Source organism: Panthera tigris, chromosome F2, assembly GCF_018350195.1.
Source record: "Panthera tigris isolate Pti1 chromosome F2, P.tigris_Pti1_mat1.1, whole genome shotgun sequence".
NCBI lineage: Eukaryota > Metazoa > Chordata > Mammalia > Carnivora > Felidae > Panthera > Panthera tigris.
Genome location: NC_056676.1, coordinates 63,235,444 through 63,255,775, shown reverse-complemented (window position 1 = coordinate 63,255,775; position 20,332 = coordinate 63,235,444). Strand labels below are relative to the sequence as shown.

The window sequence follows — 20,332 nt, the reverse complement described above, 5'->3', positions numbered from 1 at the left end:
CACAGTTTCGATGGTGAGTTACCTGAGATTTCTAGTACCACTGTGGAAAGTGTTCTTACATTAATGTAAACGGGGTAAGCAGAATTTGTCTAACTGTTCCCTGTGTGTTGCATGAAGTAGTCAGAAATACGGTCTTTTACTCAGTGTTTGAACACTGTTCGAGCCTGCCAAGGGTCACGTTCCATGCCTTTGCAAACAAGCACGCCTCACTTTAAGGAAGCAGGGTGTGGTGGTTCTTAACATTTGACTTTTCTCCGACTGTAAATTCCAAGCATTAGACATAAACACTCCTAAAACAACTTTCTTTATCTCATTTACATTTCCTTGCTAAGCTGATGAATGACGATTTCTGTACCAACATTTCTGTTTCTGCAAGATTATCGTGTTTACCCAGTAAGGTAGTTTTGCTCATTTATACGCGTTGTGCACTTACTCCGGAGGTTAGCACACTTCTTCTGCAAAAGGCCAGATAATAAATATTTTAGGCCTTGGGGGCTATACAGTTTCTGTCACAACTACTCAAGTTCTCAATGTGAAGCAGCCACAGACATATGTAAACAGATAGCTGCATTCCAATAAAACGTTAATGACAAAAGCAAGCAGTCTTCTGTTATTTGGCCCATGAGTGGTAGTTTACCCACTCTTAACATACTTTAGAAAAATGAGTCGAAACCAAAAATAAAGGTGCAGATCCCAGTAATACAAACAGTAGATTTCAAAAATGAAGTTCAATGAAAACGAAGCTAGAAATAGCCGGAAATGCTTAAAATGGTGTATCAGCAGTTTCTGTCAGACTCTTAGGAAACTGTACATTGTGTGCTAAATTTTTAAAGAAAGGAACAAAATAAGGACCAGGTATCAAGTGGTAGAAATATTTTGTAGACCTTCTATTTAAGAGACAAGGCATGACTCAGGTACCTACATACACACATTATAGCTCCCCATTAATGGAACTGATTTGGTAGCATGCAAATTTGGCTTCTGCCAATTAAATCTGCACAGCCTTTTCAGAAGCATGTGAAGAACGAGCTATTCAACAAACCACCACAAAATGACTATGCTCAGCCACTGGTGAGGTCTTAACCGTCATCAAAGTTGTGTGGCCCATTTCTACAAGGCAAACAGTTGGTAAAACTGAGTAAAAGCCAACATATGACCCTGCCTAGAAACACAGTAGAACCAGTGAAACACTATTAGGGTAGGTAAGATAAAAAATAATAATCGGAACCAGTGCAGCTCGAGTCCCAGCCCTAATGATTATCTTAAAGTTTTGCGTTACCTTGACCCTGGACAATGGTGCAAAAATAAGCAATTGCCAGAAAAGCTGGAAACAACCGGTATTGCATGTCGCACTGAAAAATCTTCATTTTATCCTCTGCTTTTCACATGAGATGCAGCAATCCTGGAAATAGAGAACACAGGAATGTTTTGAGAAGCCTGAAAATAATGTATATGCGTCCTCTAATACCGGCCAACCACCCAACACGGATTAGTAATGTCAGGAAGTAATTCATTCTCCCGGGCACCGTATACTTCACTCTGAAATATGAACTGATAAAAGAAAACCTTTTGAGAAGATGCTGTAAATGGAGAGAATGATCTGAAAGATTTGGGAAAGAAGTTCAGGAAGTACTTTGTGACTCTTGTGAGGCATAAATTGCACAGTGAATTTTCCAAATGGTTAAATTCCAAAAGTTTATGTGAAATGAGCATTATAAATGAGACAATCACAATTTCCTTGACAGGAATGTGTTCCTCCAGGATTTTTCACATAAAGTCAAAAGTCCTTCTATTTGCCTACAAAGTAAAGATATATAGGACCTTTCTTCTGGTAATTAAAGAGAATTTGAAAAACCACTTTGTGCTAATACTAAATCACTGTTCTGCCTTTATTTCACTGGGCTGAAACATCTGTAATCCTTTCACCTTTTCTTTTAACTTTTTTTGTCCTACGTGTAAATCTAAAAACTCTTCCAAGGTTTTCTTTTTCACGAGGAAATCAATGAAAGAAAAACTCTAAGAAAAAGAGAAATGAAAAGGGGCAGAAGAAGGTACGTAAGGAAGAAAGGAGGGAGGGAGGGAAAGAAGAAGTGTGAAGAGAGAAGAAGCAAGAGTGACTGGTCAATTTACGAGCGCAGTCTACAAATTGTTGACCATAATTATTTTATAAGCCACTACAAAGGAGAAATTCCAAGAAATTTCCTCAAAGGATAAAAAGACATCTGAAAAGTTTTCTTCTAGCTAGGGCATTTTTTCATTCATATATTCATTCATTCATTCTCCAATATTGTCTCACAAAAGATCTCAGGCAAATTTCAGATAAATAGCAAATAATGTTTTTAGTATGTCCATTGTGATATTTAGAACATATTTAATTACACAATTTATTAGCAAAATTGTGTGATCTCTCAGCTTAAACCTTATCTTTCTTGGTTCTTGCTCCCTTATCAGTATTCAAGGGTGTGTTTCTGACTTCTCTTCTCCCTCCAGAATAGAGAATCTATATATTTATCCACTTTGCGGGGGGTTTTTTTGAGAACAAGTTTTTGTTTTGTTTTGTTTTTTTTACTCATCAATGCTATGTTTTGTTTTCTGATTTATTTCTGCGCGTATCATCAGGAATTGCTTCTTTTCGCTTTTCTCTTATTGTTTTATTTGCTTTTTGTTTTTCTTTGTGATTTTCTTTTTGTCAAATCTTAATGTGATATTATTCTTTATTTGAGGCCATTAATTTTCCTCTGAATATGCTTTGGCCACATCATATAAGCTTCAACTTCCTTTTTAACTGAAGAGTTATTTCAGTGAACGTAGTAAAGCCTAAAAGTCTATGAACAGAGAAAGCAATAGGACTAATGCATTTAAACCTCTGAGATTCTGGTGTAATTCCAGAGTAATACAGTGTATATTCAGAGGAATAAATTGTATTTCCCTCAGGCAATCATTCAAAAACAAATTGGGGGGCAAGTACTTTTTGTATAATACCCAATGATAGTCTTGTGTACAACTCTTTTATGTTGCCAATAAAAGGGAAATCTGTAAGCTTTGATATTCATGTAAATAAACAAGCTAAGATCCTGTAATAAAAATTTAAAAATGTGCTCAATTGTGCCTAGAGACCCAAAAAATATCTTCTCCTATCATCCTACCATAGTTCCAAAATACTAATTACAAAAGAATATTTCTTTGGGGCACCTGGGTGGCTCAGTCGGTTAAGCGTCCAACTTCGGTTCAGGTCACGATCTCGCGGTTCATAGGTTCGAGCCCTGCATTGAGCTCTGTGCTGACAGCTCAGAGCCTGGAGCCTGCTTCGGATTCTGTGTGTGTGTCTCTCTCTCTCTCTCTCTCTCTGTCTCTCAAAAATAAACATTAAAAAAATTTTTTTCAAAGAATATTTCCTTGGACTGAAATATTCACATACTGGAAGCTCCTTAAAATTCCAAATGGAAAGCAATACATTAAGTGCCTATTCTAAAAGAATAAGCAACACATTAAGTGACTAATATATGTATTTATTATATATATATTTAGCATTTTAGCATGGGTTGATTCACCACAGATTAGTAAACCAACCATTTGTCAGAACACAAAGGAAATTGAATAAACAGTGAGCAAATTTTGATACATTAAAGGAGCAAAGACCTTGGGGCATATATAGAACCCTCACTCTACAAAGGCAAGAATAAGATTAGATGGATTATCCAAAGAGATATGAGTGGCACTTATGTAGACAGAAGGCATGAATACAGAGGATTTCAAAAGATATGGGAGTGGGCTTCAGCCCTAACACAACCAAGAAATCAGTAAATCTGCCAGTCACCCAGACAGCTGTCCTGTACAGCCCCCAAAAAACCATACCAGCAGAATCACCCTCTTAACTCAAACAAAATATTCTAAGATTTTGTACCCCAACATTATAACTGTAGGTTTCAACTAGAAGCAGGCAAGGGGAAGAAAGGTAAGGAAATAGGCCACATTTGTGTTTCTGGCATACATTTTAAGATCAGGGGACTTTTGGTTAGATACCACATGATAGGATTTTAACATAGGAGAAAACGATCCTTTTACAAACCATAAGCCAAAAGACTTTCTCTGTTCTCTTCAAAACACAAGTCCTGTGTCCAGGTGTTTTGAAGCAATAATTAACGCAACACAATGGAAGCTAATTTGCATTTCACAAAATTTAATTTTAATTAATTAATTAACCAATCAACTATTCTACCCTACTCTTGGTAATTTAAAAACAAACAGTATTATTTAGATGGAAAAAATTGTGCCATAGCTTATCTTTAAATCTTCCTTTTTGTTGTTTACTTTAAATTAGGATGAGTAATACCATATTGAGAGAAGTGGAATTTTAGTTTTCCCAAGGTTTTCTGCCAAGTCTCCAAATTTTTGGACAGTAAAATAGGGGCAAGAAGAATCCCAATTCCTATTAAAGTGCCATGAGACACTTTAACATTTACCAAAATGTCAAAGCCTAATTTGTTGAAACTGCCCAAAATCCTGCCCAACACAAATAACTCTGCCTTGGTTTTTGTTTTTGTTTTGTTTGTTCATTCGTTTTATTTTGTTGGTTTAAAAACATCATATTAAAAATGGGTACTTAGTTCTAAGTTCAGAAGGTATACACCCAATTCTGGGAAAGTTGATAATGTTTAGTATAAGTTGTCTCAAAACACTGTCACAATTTTGTGGTCCATAATTTAAAACTATCCCAATTAGGGCTAATTTGCCCTTCTACTTCATGTGTTCTGTTTTATTTAATCTCATTTGTATAGTTGAGATTAATAAGGAGCAAAGGCCCTGAGTATAGCCAGTTTTATCAAAATTCCTTAAAATATTTATTCTAAAGTTTTTGTAAACCACTGATACACACACAAACATACATACACACAAACACTTGTACAGACTTACACACACATGTACCTTCCAATCTTGCATAATGTTCTCTTCAATCAGGGCTGACTTACAAAAAAAACCCAACCAAACAAACCATGAACTTCAACAAAATCTTTGCTAGCTATCTGGCATTTGGTCTTGAGAGAGTTTGTTATTTGTAGTATTGAGATTTCCATTCCAACAATCTCTTGTTGAGAGTCCCACTATATAACCAAAGCTCTCTACTTGCTACTAAGGAAAATACAAAACTTTATACTATACAATCCCTGCCCTCAGCGATCTCACAATTTTATTGAAAAGAAAGATCACGAGCAAATACATTGCAAAGCTTAATAAAAGTAAGTATGAAATAGAAGAAAGACTTAGCACAAAGTGGTAATACAAATAGAAAACTGGGAGTTAGGAAGACAATTCTGCCAATAATTTGTTAGGGGTCCTTGGCTAACTGGTGTAACCACTCTGACTTGGTTTCTTCATACAAAATGTGCAAATTAGCATCTATCTGATACAGTGATTGAGATAATGCAGATAATGTATTTAGAACAAAGGTAGCTCTCAGAAAGTTCTAACTAGTTCCAAGTTAGCAACACATTCTAAGAACATGAAGGACAAGGGAATGATAGAATCAATAAATTTTGCTACTGGAGTAAACACTAAAGGAGGAAGGAAATGCAGGATGTCTTTATCTATCCCATCATGTTACGGTTGTAGGACTAACTTGGCAAAAGGCTTAGGTAAAAACCGAAGACCCAGGTAATGACAGAGACACAATTATTCGCATGAGTGAACTGCTTTAAACTTTTCAAAATATGCTCCTATCCATGTTTTATCATTTCCTACATGACAGCTCAATATAGATTGAAAATCATCAACCATACGAGCATGTGAAAAATTTGACTTAAGAGCAACTCATAGACTTAAAAAAAAAAAGACTTAGCAGTTCTAGTTGACAAGTTCATGCAAAGATTTAAAAGAAATGAGGATGTGAAAAAAAATGGGGATGTTGAAGCATGTTTTAAGCCTAGGAAAAATAAGAATCAGAGGCATATGATGAATGTCTTCAAATACTTGAAGAGATTTCATGTTATTGAAAATCAAACAAGCTATTTTGTGCAACTTCTGCAAATCGAAGTTGAATCAATGAACCAACCCAAAGAGATGTGGATTTAGATGTAAAAATTCTCTAACTTAGAACTGGGTCTTCTCTTTTACTAGAAGTTCTGAGGCAGTAGCCTATAAGAGATACTATAGAAGGGAAAGGGAACTGGACAAAATGACCTCTAAGCATCTAAGATGCTTTCTCCAACCCTCTACTGTTTACACTTTAATGTTCACTTTATAAAAGGAGAATTTTATAGTCAACTGATGATCTAGGTCATACAGATTTGCAGATAAAAAAGCAAAGACTAAAAACAGGTCTATAGTTTTTAGATCTATTGCTTTGGTCCAGTGTGGTAACATCGTTTAGCATTCTTTATTTCTTCTCTGCAGTGAAAATACCACCCTCCTCACATCCAGAATAACCAAAGAAGTTTCCAGGATTGGCTAATGAGGTTGACTTAAGCCCCAGAGGAAGTTAGTGATTATTACTCTTATCTGTGAGCACCATGACATAGTAGAAAACTCTAAGTTAGGAATCAAGAAGACCTAGTTTTGGAGCTATTAGCTTGGTGATTAGCCTTTCCCACCCCCCACCCCTGCCCCCAGTGAACTCCCCATTGCGCATGGCATGGTGACCAGAAATCAAGTGGAAAGCCATAGTCTTAAAGTATCAAAGGGCAAAAAGAGTTCAGGAACTCTAGAAACTGCAAATTGAGAAGGGACATGTCAGAGACAAGTGTGCCACAATGAGGAGAAATAAAATCAGCATAAAAACTCTCCTCAAATCCTAGATACTTCGGAATGATAAAGAGTCAAGTAATCAAGAAAACTTAGCCATCATAAATGTGTGTGCATTTAATAGTAGAGCTTCAAAATACATGAAGCAAAATATGATAAACTAAAGAAAGGAATAATAAGCAAAATTAGAGATGTTAACACTCCTCTCAGAAACTGACTGAAAAACTAGACAAAATATCAATAACAACACAGCAGATGTGAATAACTCTATCAACAAATTAATCTTTAATGATCATTACATCCAACAACTGCAGAATGTACTTCTTTTTTTTAAGTGTACACAGAAAGTTTTATAAAACGGGCCATATACTGGGCAATAAAATGGGATTCAAAAAATTTCAAAAGCTTGAAAGTTTACAGAGTATGGTTTCCGACAGTAACAGAATTAAATTACAAGTCAACAATATCAGGGGCACCTGGGTGGCTCAGCTGGTTAAGTGTCTAACTTCAGCTCAGGTCATGATTTCATGGTTCACAAGTTCAAGTCCTGCATTGGGCTTTGTGCTGACAGCTCAGAGCCTGGAGCCTGCTTCGGATTCTGTGTCTCCCTGGCTCTCTGCCCACCCCCACTCACATTCTGTCTGTCTCTTTCTCTCAAAAGTAAATAAACATTGTAAAAAAATTTTTTTAATCAAAAATATTACAATATCTTTAAAAATTCAAAGTATCTAGAGATTGAACATGTTTCTAATTAATCCATAGGTCAAAGAAGAAACCACAATGGAAATTAAAAATATTTGTAAGCCAATAAAAATAAAAAGACAACACATGAACATCTGTGGAATGCAGTTGAGGGATTAGAGAGAAATCTCTAAGTTAAAATATTTACACAAAAAAGAAAAAACATTTAAAATCAATGATCTAATGTTCTACCTAAAAAAGCCAGGAAAAGAAGAGCAAATTAAATCCAAATTAAATTGAAGAAAGGGATTAATAAAGAGTACAAACCAAGGAACTACATAAACTAGTATTAATGAAAATTAACAAAGCCAAAATTTGCTTCTCTGAAATATTAATAAACTTGAAAGATCTTAAGAAAGAGTGGTCAAGAAACAAAGATAGGGAACACAACTAACAATACCAGGAATAAAAGAAATTATATCACTACATATTTCACAAACCAACAAGTGATAAAAAGGAAAAACATTAATAACTTTATGCCAGTAAATCCAAGAATTTAGTTTAATTGGAAAAAATCTTTGAAACACTGAACTTGCTAAAACAGACACATGAAGAAACAGAAAATCCAAACAGCCCTATATGTATTATAGAGATTAAATTTGTTATTAAAAATATTCACAATCTAATGGTTGCCAGAGGGGAGGGGAATGGGAATTGGGCAAAATGGGTGAAGGGGAGTGAGATATACAGGCTTGTGGTTATGGAATGAATAGGTCATGAGAATAAAAGACACAGCATAAAGAATATGTCTGACATTATAATAGTAATGTATCAGGACAGATGGTGGCTACACTTGTGGTGAACATAACATAACATAATATAATGTATAATGTATAAACTTGTTGAATCACACCTGTTGTAAATCTGAGACTAATGTAACATTGTGTGTCAATTATACTCAAATATATATATATTTTTTCTTTTTATGAATATATATGTATATATATGTATACATATGTTAAGCAAAGTTAGAGATGGTTTCACTAGTGAATTCTATCAAATATTTAAGGGAGATATAATATCAATTCCACACAAACCTTTTCAGAAAACAGAGGTGAACTAGCATCTTTTTATCAAAAACCGATGTCATTACAAAAAATTTAAATTACACGATGTCCTTCATGAACATAGATACAAAAATCCATTCACCAATATATATATAAATCATTACCAAATAGGGTATATTCTAGAAATGTTATGACTAGTTTAATATTTTAAAATCAATATCACTCAGCATGTTAGACAATATATAAATAAATATACATATCCTCTCAATAGAAACAGAGAAAACACTTGAGAAAATTCACTACCCATTCATGATTTAAAAGAAACCTAGCAAACTAATAGAGGGGAACTTTATTAATCTGACAAAGGGCATCTATGAAAAAAAATCATATATAATGGAGAAATATTGAATGCTTTTCTCCTAAGATCAAGAATAGGAAATGGATGGCAATGCAAACTGGTGAAGCCACTCTGGAAAACAGTAGGGAGTTTCCTCAAAAAAGTAAAATTAGAACTACCCTATGACCCAGCAATTGCACTACTAGGTATTTATCCAAGGGATACAGGTGTGTTGTTTCGAAGGGTCACATGCACCCCAATATATATATTTTTAATCAAAAAGTATATATATACTTTTGTATACACACACACACACACACACACACACACACACACACACAATGGAGTATTACTCAGCAATCAAAAAGAATGAAATCTTGCCATTTGCAGCTACGTGGATGGAACTAGAGGGTATTATGCTAATCGAAATTAGTCAGAGAAAGACAAATATCATATGACTTCACTCATATGAGGACTTTAAGATACAAAACAGATGAACATAAGGGAAGAGAAGCAAAAATAATATAAAAACAGGGAGGGGGACAAAACATAAGAGACTCTTAAGTATAGAGAACAAACAGGGTTGCTCGAGGGGTTGTGGGAGGGGGGATGGGCTAAATGGGTAAGGGGCATTAAGGAATCTACTCCTGAAATCATTGTTGCATTATATACTAACTTGGATGTAAAATAAAAAAGAAATTAATTGAAAAAAGAAATTAAAAAAATTTCCTTCTGAATGAAACAAAAAAAAAAAAAGGAGGGGCGCCTGGGTGGCTCAGTCGGTTAAGCAGCCGACTTCAGCTCGGGTCATGATCTCATGGTCCGTGAGTTCGAGCCCCGCGTCGGGCTCTGTGCTGACAGCTCAGAGCCTGGAGCCTGTTTCAGATTCTGTGTCTCCCTCTCTCTGACCCTCCCCCATTCATGCTCTGTCTCTCTCTGTCTCAAAAATAAATAAACGTTAAAAAAAAAATTAAAAAAAAAAAAAAAAAGGAAATGGATGTCAGCATTGTAACATGTTTACCATTTCATTCCACATTGTACTAGAGGTCTTAACCAGGGCAATAAGGTGGAAAAAAAAAGAAAGAAAAGAAAAGAAAAGGCAGAAAGAATGGGAAGGCAAAAGTAAAAGTATCTTTATTTAAAACCAACATGATTTTTTGCACAGAAAACCCTAAAGAACATATCAAAGAAAAAAAAGACCTACTTGAACTAATAAGTAAATTTAGGAAGTCTGCAGAACACAGATCAATAGGTGAAAATTAATCATATTCTCATAGCAACAAACAAATGGAAAAGAAAATAGTTTTTAAAATTCCATATATGATAACATCAAAAAACACAAAATACTTAAAAATCAATTAAGACATGGTATGCTCTACACTCTTTGATGTAAAAACTATAAAAATACAAAACTGAATTCCTGAGAGAAATTTAAAAAGGCTTAAATACATCGAGTAGTATACTATGCTCATGGATTGAAAAACCCAGTATACTATGTTCATGGATTGAAAACCCAATTGTTAAAATGTCTTCAAATTAATCTATATGTTCAAAGCAAGTTTAATCAAAATTTCAGGTCATTTTTTATAGAAATTAACTAATTGATTCAAAAAATTTGCAGGGAAATGCAAAGGACTTAGAACAATCAAAACAATCTTTGAAAAGGAGAACAAAGTCAGATGACTCATAATTCCTGATAACAAGCCTTACTATAAAAGCAACTGCAATGACAATAGAGAGGCAGATTATTCTTTGATAAAATTTGCTAATAAAATTTTCATATGAATAAATGCACTAATATTAATAAGTGGGATTAGTTTGTAGCTTTCTTTTTATGCTGTGTCAAGTGTGTATATCAGCATTATTTTTCTGATTTCATAAATTTAATTTTGATTTTTCCTTTCTTTCTGTAAATGGTCCTTTGGAACAGTTATAACAGTATTGGATTTATTGATTTCTTGTACATTTTTGTTAACCATTTAATTACAAAATCATGGAACTTTGGCATTTGGGGGAGGCTACTTTTTTCTTTTAATTGTTTTTAATGTTTTATTTATTTTTAAGACAGAGAGAGAGAGAGAGAGACAGAGCATGAGTGGGGATGGGGCAGAGAGAGAGGGAGACACAGAATCTGAAGCAGGCTCCAGGCTCTGAGCTGTCAGCACAGAGCCCGACACGGGGCTCGAACTCACGAACTGTGAGATCATGACCTGGGCTGAAGTCAGATGCTCAACTGACTGAGCCACCCGGGTGCCCCAAGGGGGAGGCTACTTTTTAACAACTTTTTCAAATTTTTTATGCCTGTTGTCTTATTTACAATTTCTATAAACCTAGGATGTTTTACTAATTTGTACTTTGCTTAAAAGTAATCCATTTCATCCTTGTTTTCTAATTTATCGACATACAATAATTGTAATTAGTATTCAATTCTTATAAATTCCTGTAATTTTGTGATTGTTTTCTATTTTCATTACTTAAACATTTGGGCTCCTCTCACTTTGCTTCTTAAATTACAAAAAAAAATAAATAAATAAACTGTATCAAATTCACAACATCAAAGTAGAAGGAAAAGAAGCAGTAAGCTAGAAATAAGGAAACAGGGAGGAGAGGAAAAATTATAAAGACAAGATGAGAAGGTAGTAAAAATACAGAAAAAAACAAGGGAAAGAGGAAGACAGTACATACTGCCCCATGTTCAAATCTTATACAGACTTTTCTTAATGGTGTGTCTGTCACTTGCTGGTTTTGTGACCCCAGGCAAGGTAGTTTCTGTCCTGGGAGCTCAGCAATCTGAACTCTAAAAGAAGAATAATATTGACTTCTGCAAGTATTTGAGAGACTTAAATGTGTTTCTGAAAGACAAAAAGGCAGGTACTCAAAAAAAGAAAAAAGGCAGTACTTCTACACACACACACACACACACACACACACACACACACACACTCATACATAGTATAAAGACAAAAAGGGGATGCCTGGGTGGCTCAGTGGGTTAAGCATCCGACTTCAGTTCAGGTAATCATCTCACAGTTCATGATTTCAAGCCCCACGTTGGGCTCTGTGCTGACAGCTCGGAGCCTGGAGCCTACTTCAGATTCTGTGTCTCCCTCTCTTTCTGCCCCTCCCCTGCTCGCTCTCTCTCCCTCTCTCTCAAAAGTAAATAAACATTAAAAAAAAAGAGAGAGAGACAGAAAGGATCCAAGATCACCTTCCTGGCCAAATATGGGCCAGTGTTGCCTAGATTGGTAGTCCTCAAAATAACCTCAAAATAGTTCAGTCTATGAACTATGAGATAAGGAAATTATGCCAAAATGTAAATCAATGCATTGGTTTGCTTTCTTCTTCAAGAAAGCTTTGCTATGAAAAAATATATATATATCTCTGCTGAACTAACAGTTTGCTTACTGACATATTTGATTTACATCCTGGTAGTTTTATCTCAGCAGGCAGAAGTAGCAGTTTGTGGATAGACACCAATCAGCAGACTATAATTTGCCTGGCACTGGCTTATATCCCTCACTGCAGACCTCCCAACTGATTGCATCTGCCCCTCTGTCCACCGTAACTCTCCAGCAAACCACAGAGCCTTGGTAACTATTTTTACCTTCTGGGTTTTAGATACTATAAGACATCTAGATGGCAGCTTAGCCCATAATAAAAAAGTTCAAAGTGCATAATAGGTCATGAATAAGTGTTGATTGATTGAATAATAGATGACTGAATGATCAGGGCTGATGTGTATAGGTTACAGTTGATGCACTGTACAATTTGCACTTGGCCGAGAGTGAGCGATGCTTGAAACTGGCACTCTGCTTTCCGAGTTGAATGCAAAGCTGTGTTATTCAGAGGAAAGGGTACTATTTTCTTCTTCCAATGGCATGGGTATGCCCAGAGAGACCACCTTTTTCTAATTCATAGAAAGACCCTATGTAGATTAACAGCAGTCCTGTGAATGACTCAAATGCAAGGGACTTGACTGCAAATTGACCTCAGAAGACCGCTCAATCTTAAACTAGGTGCTGTAAGTTCTACAGGATAGAAGGCACAGCCATCCCCAGAGCATGACAAATTAGAGTGACAGCTCCTTGATTCAGGAATGATCCATGAGCTGGCTCTTTCTTTTTACCTCCTTCTTTTTTTAAGGACTGACATAACTCCTTGGTCAAAGAAATGGGGGTTGTCTTTAACTAAACTCTATACTATAAGCAGTATAAAGGGTAGCTGCACATCTCAGTGTAGGTATCTCATCCTTTAGGAAGGCTTCCCTGATCTCCCAGGTGTGGGTCACATGCTCCACCATGGTTCCTATGGTAGTAATCTTTATATTGCACTCTGAAGCACCTAACACTGTACTGTAATTGGTTATTTGCATTTCTACCTACCAACGCGTATTGTATTTTGAATGGTTGGCACAATTTTGGTACGTGGCAGGAGGCAGCTCAGGGAAGTCGAGGAAGAATGGAAGCCAAAAACCTGCAGTAAACTCTTTTTAGGTATCAATTCATTTCAATGTAGATTATCAATCTGTCTATAAAAACAGACAGAGAGCCACCCAGGAAGGAACAGACAGTTGTCTAATAGTGTCCCCTTAGTGCCTCTAGTTATAGACACATCCTAAGACAATCGATGGACTCGGCAAAGCCCAGCCTCCCTCTAGATCAATTTTCATAAACAATCCAGGTAATTTCTGGGAAGAAAGAGACCAAGCGCTGCTCCCTAAAATTGAAAGTTAGAGACACCTGCCTGGATGGATCCAACAAAGGCCCACTGACAGCTAAGTTTGCCAAGAGCATAGATTAAAAAAATCACCTTGAAGAAATGGGGAGTCTAGTCTCCAAGTCCTGACTTAGACCCTCAACTCTCAGAAATTCCCATGGCCTTTCTAGTCACCACCCTCTCAAAAATGGAGAAGAGAAAGAGAGAAGGGGGAAAGTGGGAAGAAGGGAGAGTAAGGGATGAGAGCAGCCATTTTTGTCTTTCAGGCTCTGTACTGGATCATAGATCTTGACCCTCCAGTGTGGCTATTGTTATCCCTGTTTTCTAGGTGAGGAAAATAAAGCTCAGAGAGGTTAAGAAACATGGACAGGGGCACAGAGGAACAAGTTCCATCCCCTGTTTCAGCTACGAGATTGTATGGCCTCAGTTGACACCGTCCATGTCATTCACACACCCCTCCCCAACCCCATCAAAGAAGCTGATGGAGAATATATCCAGTGGGATCTGGGTTCAAATCTTTTTTTTTTTTTTTGTAATTTTTAGAGATTGAGAGAGAGAGACGGAGACAGAGCAAGCCAGGGACAGGGGAGAGGGAAAGGGAGAGAGAGAGAGAGAGAGACAGTGAATCTCAAACAGGACCCATGCCCAGCATGAAGCCCCATGCAGGGCTCAATCCCACAACCTTAGGAATATGACCCTAGGCAAAATCAAGAGTCTGACACTCAACCAGCTGAGCCACCCAGGCATCCCCATTCAAATCTTATACAGACTTTTCTTAACCGTGTGTCTGTTTTGTGACCCCAGGCAAGGTAGTTCTATTCTGGGAGCTCAGTGATGTGAACTCTAAAAGAAGAATAATATTTACTTCTGCAAGTATTTGAGAGACTTAAATGTGTTTCTGAAAGACAAAAAGGCAGGTATTCAATAGGTATTCAAAAAAAAATGCCAGTACACACTCTCTCTCTCTCTCTCTCTCTCTCTCTCTCTCTCTCTCACACACACACACACACACACACTCACCACCTCCGCTGGAACAGGTTGGTCTCCACTCAAGGCTTATTGTATACAGAAGAGTAACTGGATCCCTGCCACTTTGTATTTAGTTCTAGAAGAAGCAAGAAGAGATTGTTTTCCCGACACCCAGCACTATCAAGGGCAAAACTGCCAAGGAGGAAGTTTGTTTTTGTCATTTTCCTTTAAGCTCTCCACTCCCCACCCCAGACTCCAGCTGTCTCCTCTGTACCCTGGGGGCACCATCTAGTGTCTCATTTAACAACAACCTTGTTCTACATAAACTGTCCTCATCTCAGATAATTTGTTAGCTCAGCGGTACTCAAATAATACCACCTCAGCCTGCAGCAATTCAGGAAGGCCTTTGTCCTTTAAAGGAATCTTGGGTTACACACAACAGGCCAGGAAAACGGCAGTCATCTGGCTGAGTTTGGATAAAAATGACGGCAAATGTGGCTCTGGAGTCACATAACTGCTAAAATTGTCTGTCAGCTTAAAACAGGCAAAAGATTTTTGTGCTTTACTAGGTGACATTAGGAAGTATTTAAGAGCCAAAGGGCACACACCCCAAGGAATTTTTTTTTTCTTTTTTTTGGTGTGTGGGCTGGGGCTTGACCTAGTGCCCCTTAAGTCATACCACTTTGCTCAGCCCATTCTTCAGGCAGCCCTGGCTGATCCGGAAAACCAAGACGCGCACGTGGAAGGCCCCAAGAGTTCTCCGAAATCCTCAGCTGGACCGTTAGCAGCAGGAAAAGGGCCAAAGGGCTCCTCCCATCAATCCTGAAGCCTGGGACCTGCCCAAAATTGTTCCAGGAATTCTGATGGGTTCCAAGAAAGCCTTCTCGGGGATTTACTGAGAGGCCTCACCAGTGTGGCTCCCGTCCTTCCAAAGGGACCCCCAGGAGGCCAGGGCTGCAGTGGAGGCTCAGGTCCATCCTGGCACAGGGCTCTCCAGGCAGAAGGAGGTGCCCAGTGTTTAGTGAGTGTGTATATTGTACATGGATAAACCTTGAAAACATTTTGCCAGGTGAAAGAAGCCAGTCACAAGGAGCACGTGCATATCGTGTTCCTCCATTTACATGAAATGTCAACAGAAAGTATAGGTCAGTGGTTGCCAGGGGCTGAGGGGTGGGGGGATGGTCAGATTGAGAAGAAATGGGAAGTTACTGCTAAGTATGGAATATGATAAGTATGATAAAAATGTTCTAAAATTGATTGTGGGGATGGCTGCACCACTCTGTGAATATACTCTCTGAATATAAAAACCATGGAATTGTATACTTGTATAGTATAAGAATTATATCTCAATAAAGCTGTTTAAAAAAAAAAAATCCTGAAGCCTATTACAGTAACCAAGCCATCAGGGCCAGATTCAGAGCAAATCCATCCAAGTTGCTCTTTTGGAATAAGCAAAAGTCCAAATGTTATCCCTTCATTCAGTCACTCCTTCATTCACTCATTCTAAATTTACCAGTGAGTTCTCTGTGTGCACAACTGGACCATCTTATCAGAAACAGAACACCAATTTTCCTCATGGCACCCAGCACGAGTCTGTTTGCTGGATTTGCATACAACCCCTTTATCACAGGCTGAAACCAGGAAGCGCCCTCCCAAGCCCTTCCTAGGTGAGGGGCCCCAAAGTCTTTAAAGGGGAGTTTCAGGAACATCTGTTTGCATTTTTGCCACTTTCTCTGTTCCTCCCTCTCCCTGTTCCTCCCCCTTCAGCCTCTGCCCAGCAGACTCTCTAAAACTTCCAAAAGGGAGTCCAAAACTTCCAGAGGGAATGAGGCTTTCAGTAGCAGCTCCAGAAGCAATTTTCAGGGGGGAAATCCTGGCCCCCGGTGAGAGCTGCACACGGGCTCCATTTGGGCATCTTCCCTAAAGACAAGTGCAAAGCCTGGGCCTACGTAGGAAGGGAGACCCCCAGTCAACCCTGAGCTCGTGTGCCACAGGGCGTGCTTCACACAGAGGACCCAAGAACCTACTACCACAGTCCGAGGGCCTCTAGTCCTGGACTTGCGGGCGGCGTCCAGACTCGCCTAGGACAGAAGGCACTCCTGTGGCCCCACGCTGGTTCCTCCCGGCCCTTCCCTAACCCTGCCCTGCCGGTGCGCGCTGCACGCCAAAGCCCAGCTCTCCTGGATGCATCCCTGCCCGGGCGCAGCGTGCGTACCCTTAGGCTTCAAGCAGGAAGGGGTGCAGAGGGATAAACCTGGAGGAGATGAGGGGCGGAAAAGCCAGGACGGAGAAGACCCTCCGACACCACAGCCTGGCGGTGCGTGTCAAAGCCGCAACCGCCTGCGAGAAAAAAGCCCGCAGCATCCGGGTTTCCTGGCGCAGACACAGAAGAGCAGCTACCGCCAACGTCCTCCATCTATGCGCTCTTTTTGCTCCTCTTTGCGTCTAGCGCCTGACCCCAGCGCTGATCTGTGGCTGGGTAAATTTGGTCTCCCATGACCTCCATCGACTGTTCTTCCAAGAGCCCCCAAATACAATCTAAATAAAAAGACCGTGCTATTTATATACAGCCCTCCAAGACAAATTCCTAAACCCCTTTCTCACCAGACTGTCGCCTTGACTAAGCCGCTTCCACTTGGAAATGCTGGAACTGCCCGTGTCTCCAAGCCAAAACCTCTTCTTGCCGCCGCGCGCTCAAGGCACCCACGTACAGGGCAAAGTTCCCGGGAACAACACAAGGCATCACACTGGCTTTGCATTCGCAGCACGTAGCACCTCCAAACTCCCTGCCCAGCGAACCCCGCTAGGAGGCATCTGGGTGCACCAGCCCATCCCACCCCAGAGGTCCCCAGCCATCCGGGGAGCCCGCTCTGATAAGGTCCATGGAATTGCGCTGCGTCTGCAGGTGGCTCACCCTCTCTCTCCACTTTTCCTTCCTCACGAATAGATTTTTCAAGGCCGACCCGAAGTAGGGCAGAGAAACATTAGAACTGACCTGTGCAGGGGAATGTTCTAGCCCAGGTTGGGGACCTCTCGATGCCTAGGTAGGATCCAAGTTCCGCCGAGAGCTGGTTCTTGGGGGCGCTCTGCTCTCACTCGCTTCCCGCCTTGTGCCCCTTTTAATTAGCCTCTCGCTCTCCCTTTCCCTCTTCCCTACTCCCTCTCCCCCTCTCCCACTCCGGCTCCCACTCGGCAACCCGGAGCTACCTCCTCTCCGGCGCTTCCCTCCTGCCAGGCGCCCAGGATCAGATAAGAGGAAAGGAAGGCCAACGCGCGGCCAATTATAGAGCGGAAGGTGGCCGCGGGGGCGGAGGTTGGGGAGGTGGGAGGCAGGCCTAAGTCTCAAACGCCCCCTACCTTATCTCCTCCTCCTCTCCCCACCCCCTCCCCACTAAAGGAACCCGCCCGCGCGCCTCCCCTGCGCCGCCCCTGACCTGGCTGCAGCCCCAGGTGCGCGCCGCAGCCGGGTGTCGTGAGCCCCCTCGGACCGTGGCTAGTGTGGGGCTGCTGAGCCAGGCCCTGCGGCCGCTTTGCGAGGTGTGGCACCCCCTCCAGGACTCAGCTACTGTGCGCCCCAAACCCGGCTTGTCTTCCCGCGTCAAGGACTTTGAGCTTGGGAGCGCGCACCCACTGAGCGCGGAAGGTACCCTTCCTCCCCTCTTCTCGCTTCCTTGTCCGAACCGGGGGCTGCCAACGCAGCGACGTTCAAATTGTGACGTGCAGGAGAATCATCTGAGGGTGTTGAAATGGATGTTTTTGTAGGCTTATGAGGACGAATGTCGGCAGTGTCCACAGCTGCAACTTCCCGATTCCCACTCGCAAAGATCCTGTTTCAACAGGTCTGAGCTGAGGCCGGGACTCTGCATTTCTCAAACGCCCTGGTGGTTCTGATGCATGCAGGCCACCCTGTGAGGGTCTCTACCCTGAGATATGAAGACCCCGTGTCCAGTGTCAAGGGACTGGGGCTGCGCAGTCACCCTCTGGGCCCCCTAAAAAAGTCATCATCGTTACCCATTTTTGAACCGTGCACAAGTCCCCTTCGGCGTTCTTTACATTCCAGCTTGTGTGCACACAAACGTTGGGGAGGGAGTTACAGAAACAATTTAGCAAGAACTCATTTGTGCAGGAAAAAGCTCTCTCACGTTGGAAAACAGCTAACGGCTCATGATAGAAGAGAAAGGGCAAGCGGTCTTCTTAACCTGCTTCCCACAAGCCCAGCTGAGAATACAGAAAGAGGGGCGTTTGAAACCTTTAGAGGGAGGTCCCTTGGGCATTCTAACCGGCCCAACCGCTGTCAGCCACCAACTCCCCTTTCCCCGATTTTGCGTGCTGTTTTATCTCCTTGTCAATGCTCTGAACTTCCTCGCTGGTCCCGCGGTTGGCGCGGAAAGGGCCCGCACCGACGCTCTGCCTCCATTGGTCCCTTTTCAAATTGGCCTTGGCTCTGCCACAGGGCGGGGCCCAAGCTAGGCGCGGTTTTGCAAACTGGGCTTCACTTCTCCGGGGGTCAGGCAGCGGGTGCAACTTTTAAGGAGGCGGAACGCGTCCCAGCGCTCCAGATAGACTGCAAGGGTGCGAGCGCCACCTGGTGGTTCCGCCTGGGGGTTTGGGAGAGGGCGGGAACTGCAAAGATAGCCATCCACCTTGCCTTGAAGAGACCAGAATTCCTGAAATACAAAATTTACTCCTGGAGACAGCTACCACTTTGGTTGCTCCTCTGCCCCACCTCCCCATGCAAGTGCCGGTTCCCTCTTTTCACTAATAAAATCTCTTTTGTAAAATTTAAGTATAGCTGACTCACAATATTACATTAGTTTCAGGTGTACAACATAGTGATTTAGCTTATGCTAAGCTCACCCCAGGTGTCGCTACCATCTGTCACCATGCAATGCGATTACAGTATCATTGACTATATTCCCTATGCCGTGCCTTTCATCCCTGACTTATTCATTCCATACCTGGAAACCGCTATTTCCCACTCCCCTTCACCCATTTTGCCCATCCCTCTACAACCAACAATTTGTTCTCTGTGTTTATGGGCCTGTTTCTGCTTCATTTTGTTTTTCAAATTCCACACATAAGTGAAATCATATGGCATTTGTCTTTCTCTGACTTATTTCACTTAGCATAATACCCTCTCAGTGCATCCATATTGTCACAATGGCAGGATCTCGTTCTTGTTCACAGCTGAGTAATATTCCAGTGTGTGTGTGTGTGTGTGTGTGTGTGTGTGTGTGTGTGACACTTTCTTCATCCATTCATCTATCAGTGAACACTTAATTTGCTTCTATAACTTGGCTTTTGTAAATAATGCTGCAGTAAATGTAAGGGTACACATATCTTTTTGAATTCGTGTTTTTATTTTCTTTGGGTAAATACCCAGTGGTGGAATTACTGGATTGTATGATATTTTTTTTATGTTTGTTTATTTTTGAGAGAGACAGAGACGGAGCATGAGCAGGGGAGGTGCAGAGAGAGAGGGACATCCAGAATCTGAAGCAGGCTCCAGGCTCTGAGCTGTCAGCACAAAGCCCGACGCTTGGTTCAAACTCAAGAGCCTTGGGATCATGATTGTATGATATTTCTGTTTTTAAATAAAATCTATTCATGTTGGGGTGCCTGGGGGGCTCAGTTGGTTGAGCGTCCAACTTCGGCTCAGGTCATGATCTCACTACTCCTGAGTTGGAGCCCCACATTGGGCTCGCTGCTGTCAGCGCAGAGCCTACTTAGCATCCTTTGTTCCCTACCTCTCTCTGCCCCTCCCCCACTCACGCACACACACATACACTCTCTCTCTCTCTCTCTCTCTCTCTCTCTCTCTCTC

At 40.7% G+C, this 20,332-nt stretch overlaps 1 protein-coding gene across 6 annotated transcripts in view; it reads right to left on the bottom strand.

Annotated features, from left to right (window-relative positions):
- Positions 1-18,138, bottom strand: part of COL14A1 (collagen type XIV alpha 1 chain) — a 210,713-nt gene extending 192,575 nt beyond the window's left edge. For 3 of the 6 annotated variants that reach the window (XM_042973271.1, XM_042973275.1, XM_042973276.1), the window contains exons 1-2: positions 17,504-17,797; positions 1,280-1,402 (exon numbers count right to left, since the gene is read on the bottom strand). In XM_042973271.1, the coding sequence (XP_042829205.1) occupies positions 1,280-1,367 (88 nt within the window). In that variant the 5' untranslated portion in view covers positions 1,368-1,402; positions 17,504-17,797. Of the gene's footprint in view, positions 1-1,279; positions 1,403-14,559; positions 14,645-17,112; positions 17,214-17,503; positions 17,798-17,942 lie in introns of those variants that run through there. The other 3 variants (XM_042973273.1, XM_042973272.1, XM_042973274.1) reach the window with 3 other exon arrangements.
- Positions 18,139-20,332: the final 2,194 nt, after the last annotated feature.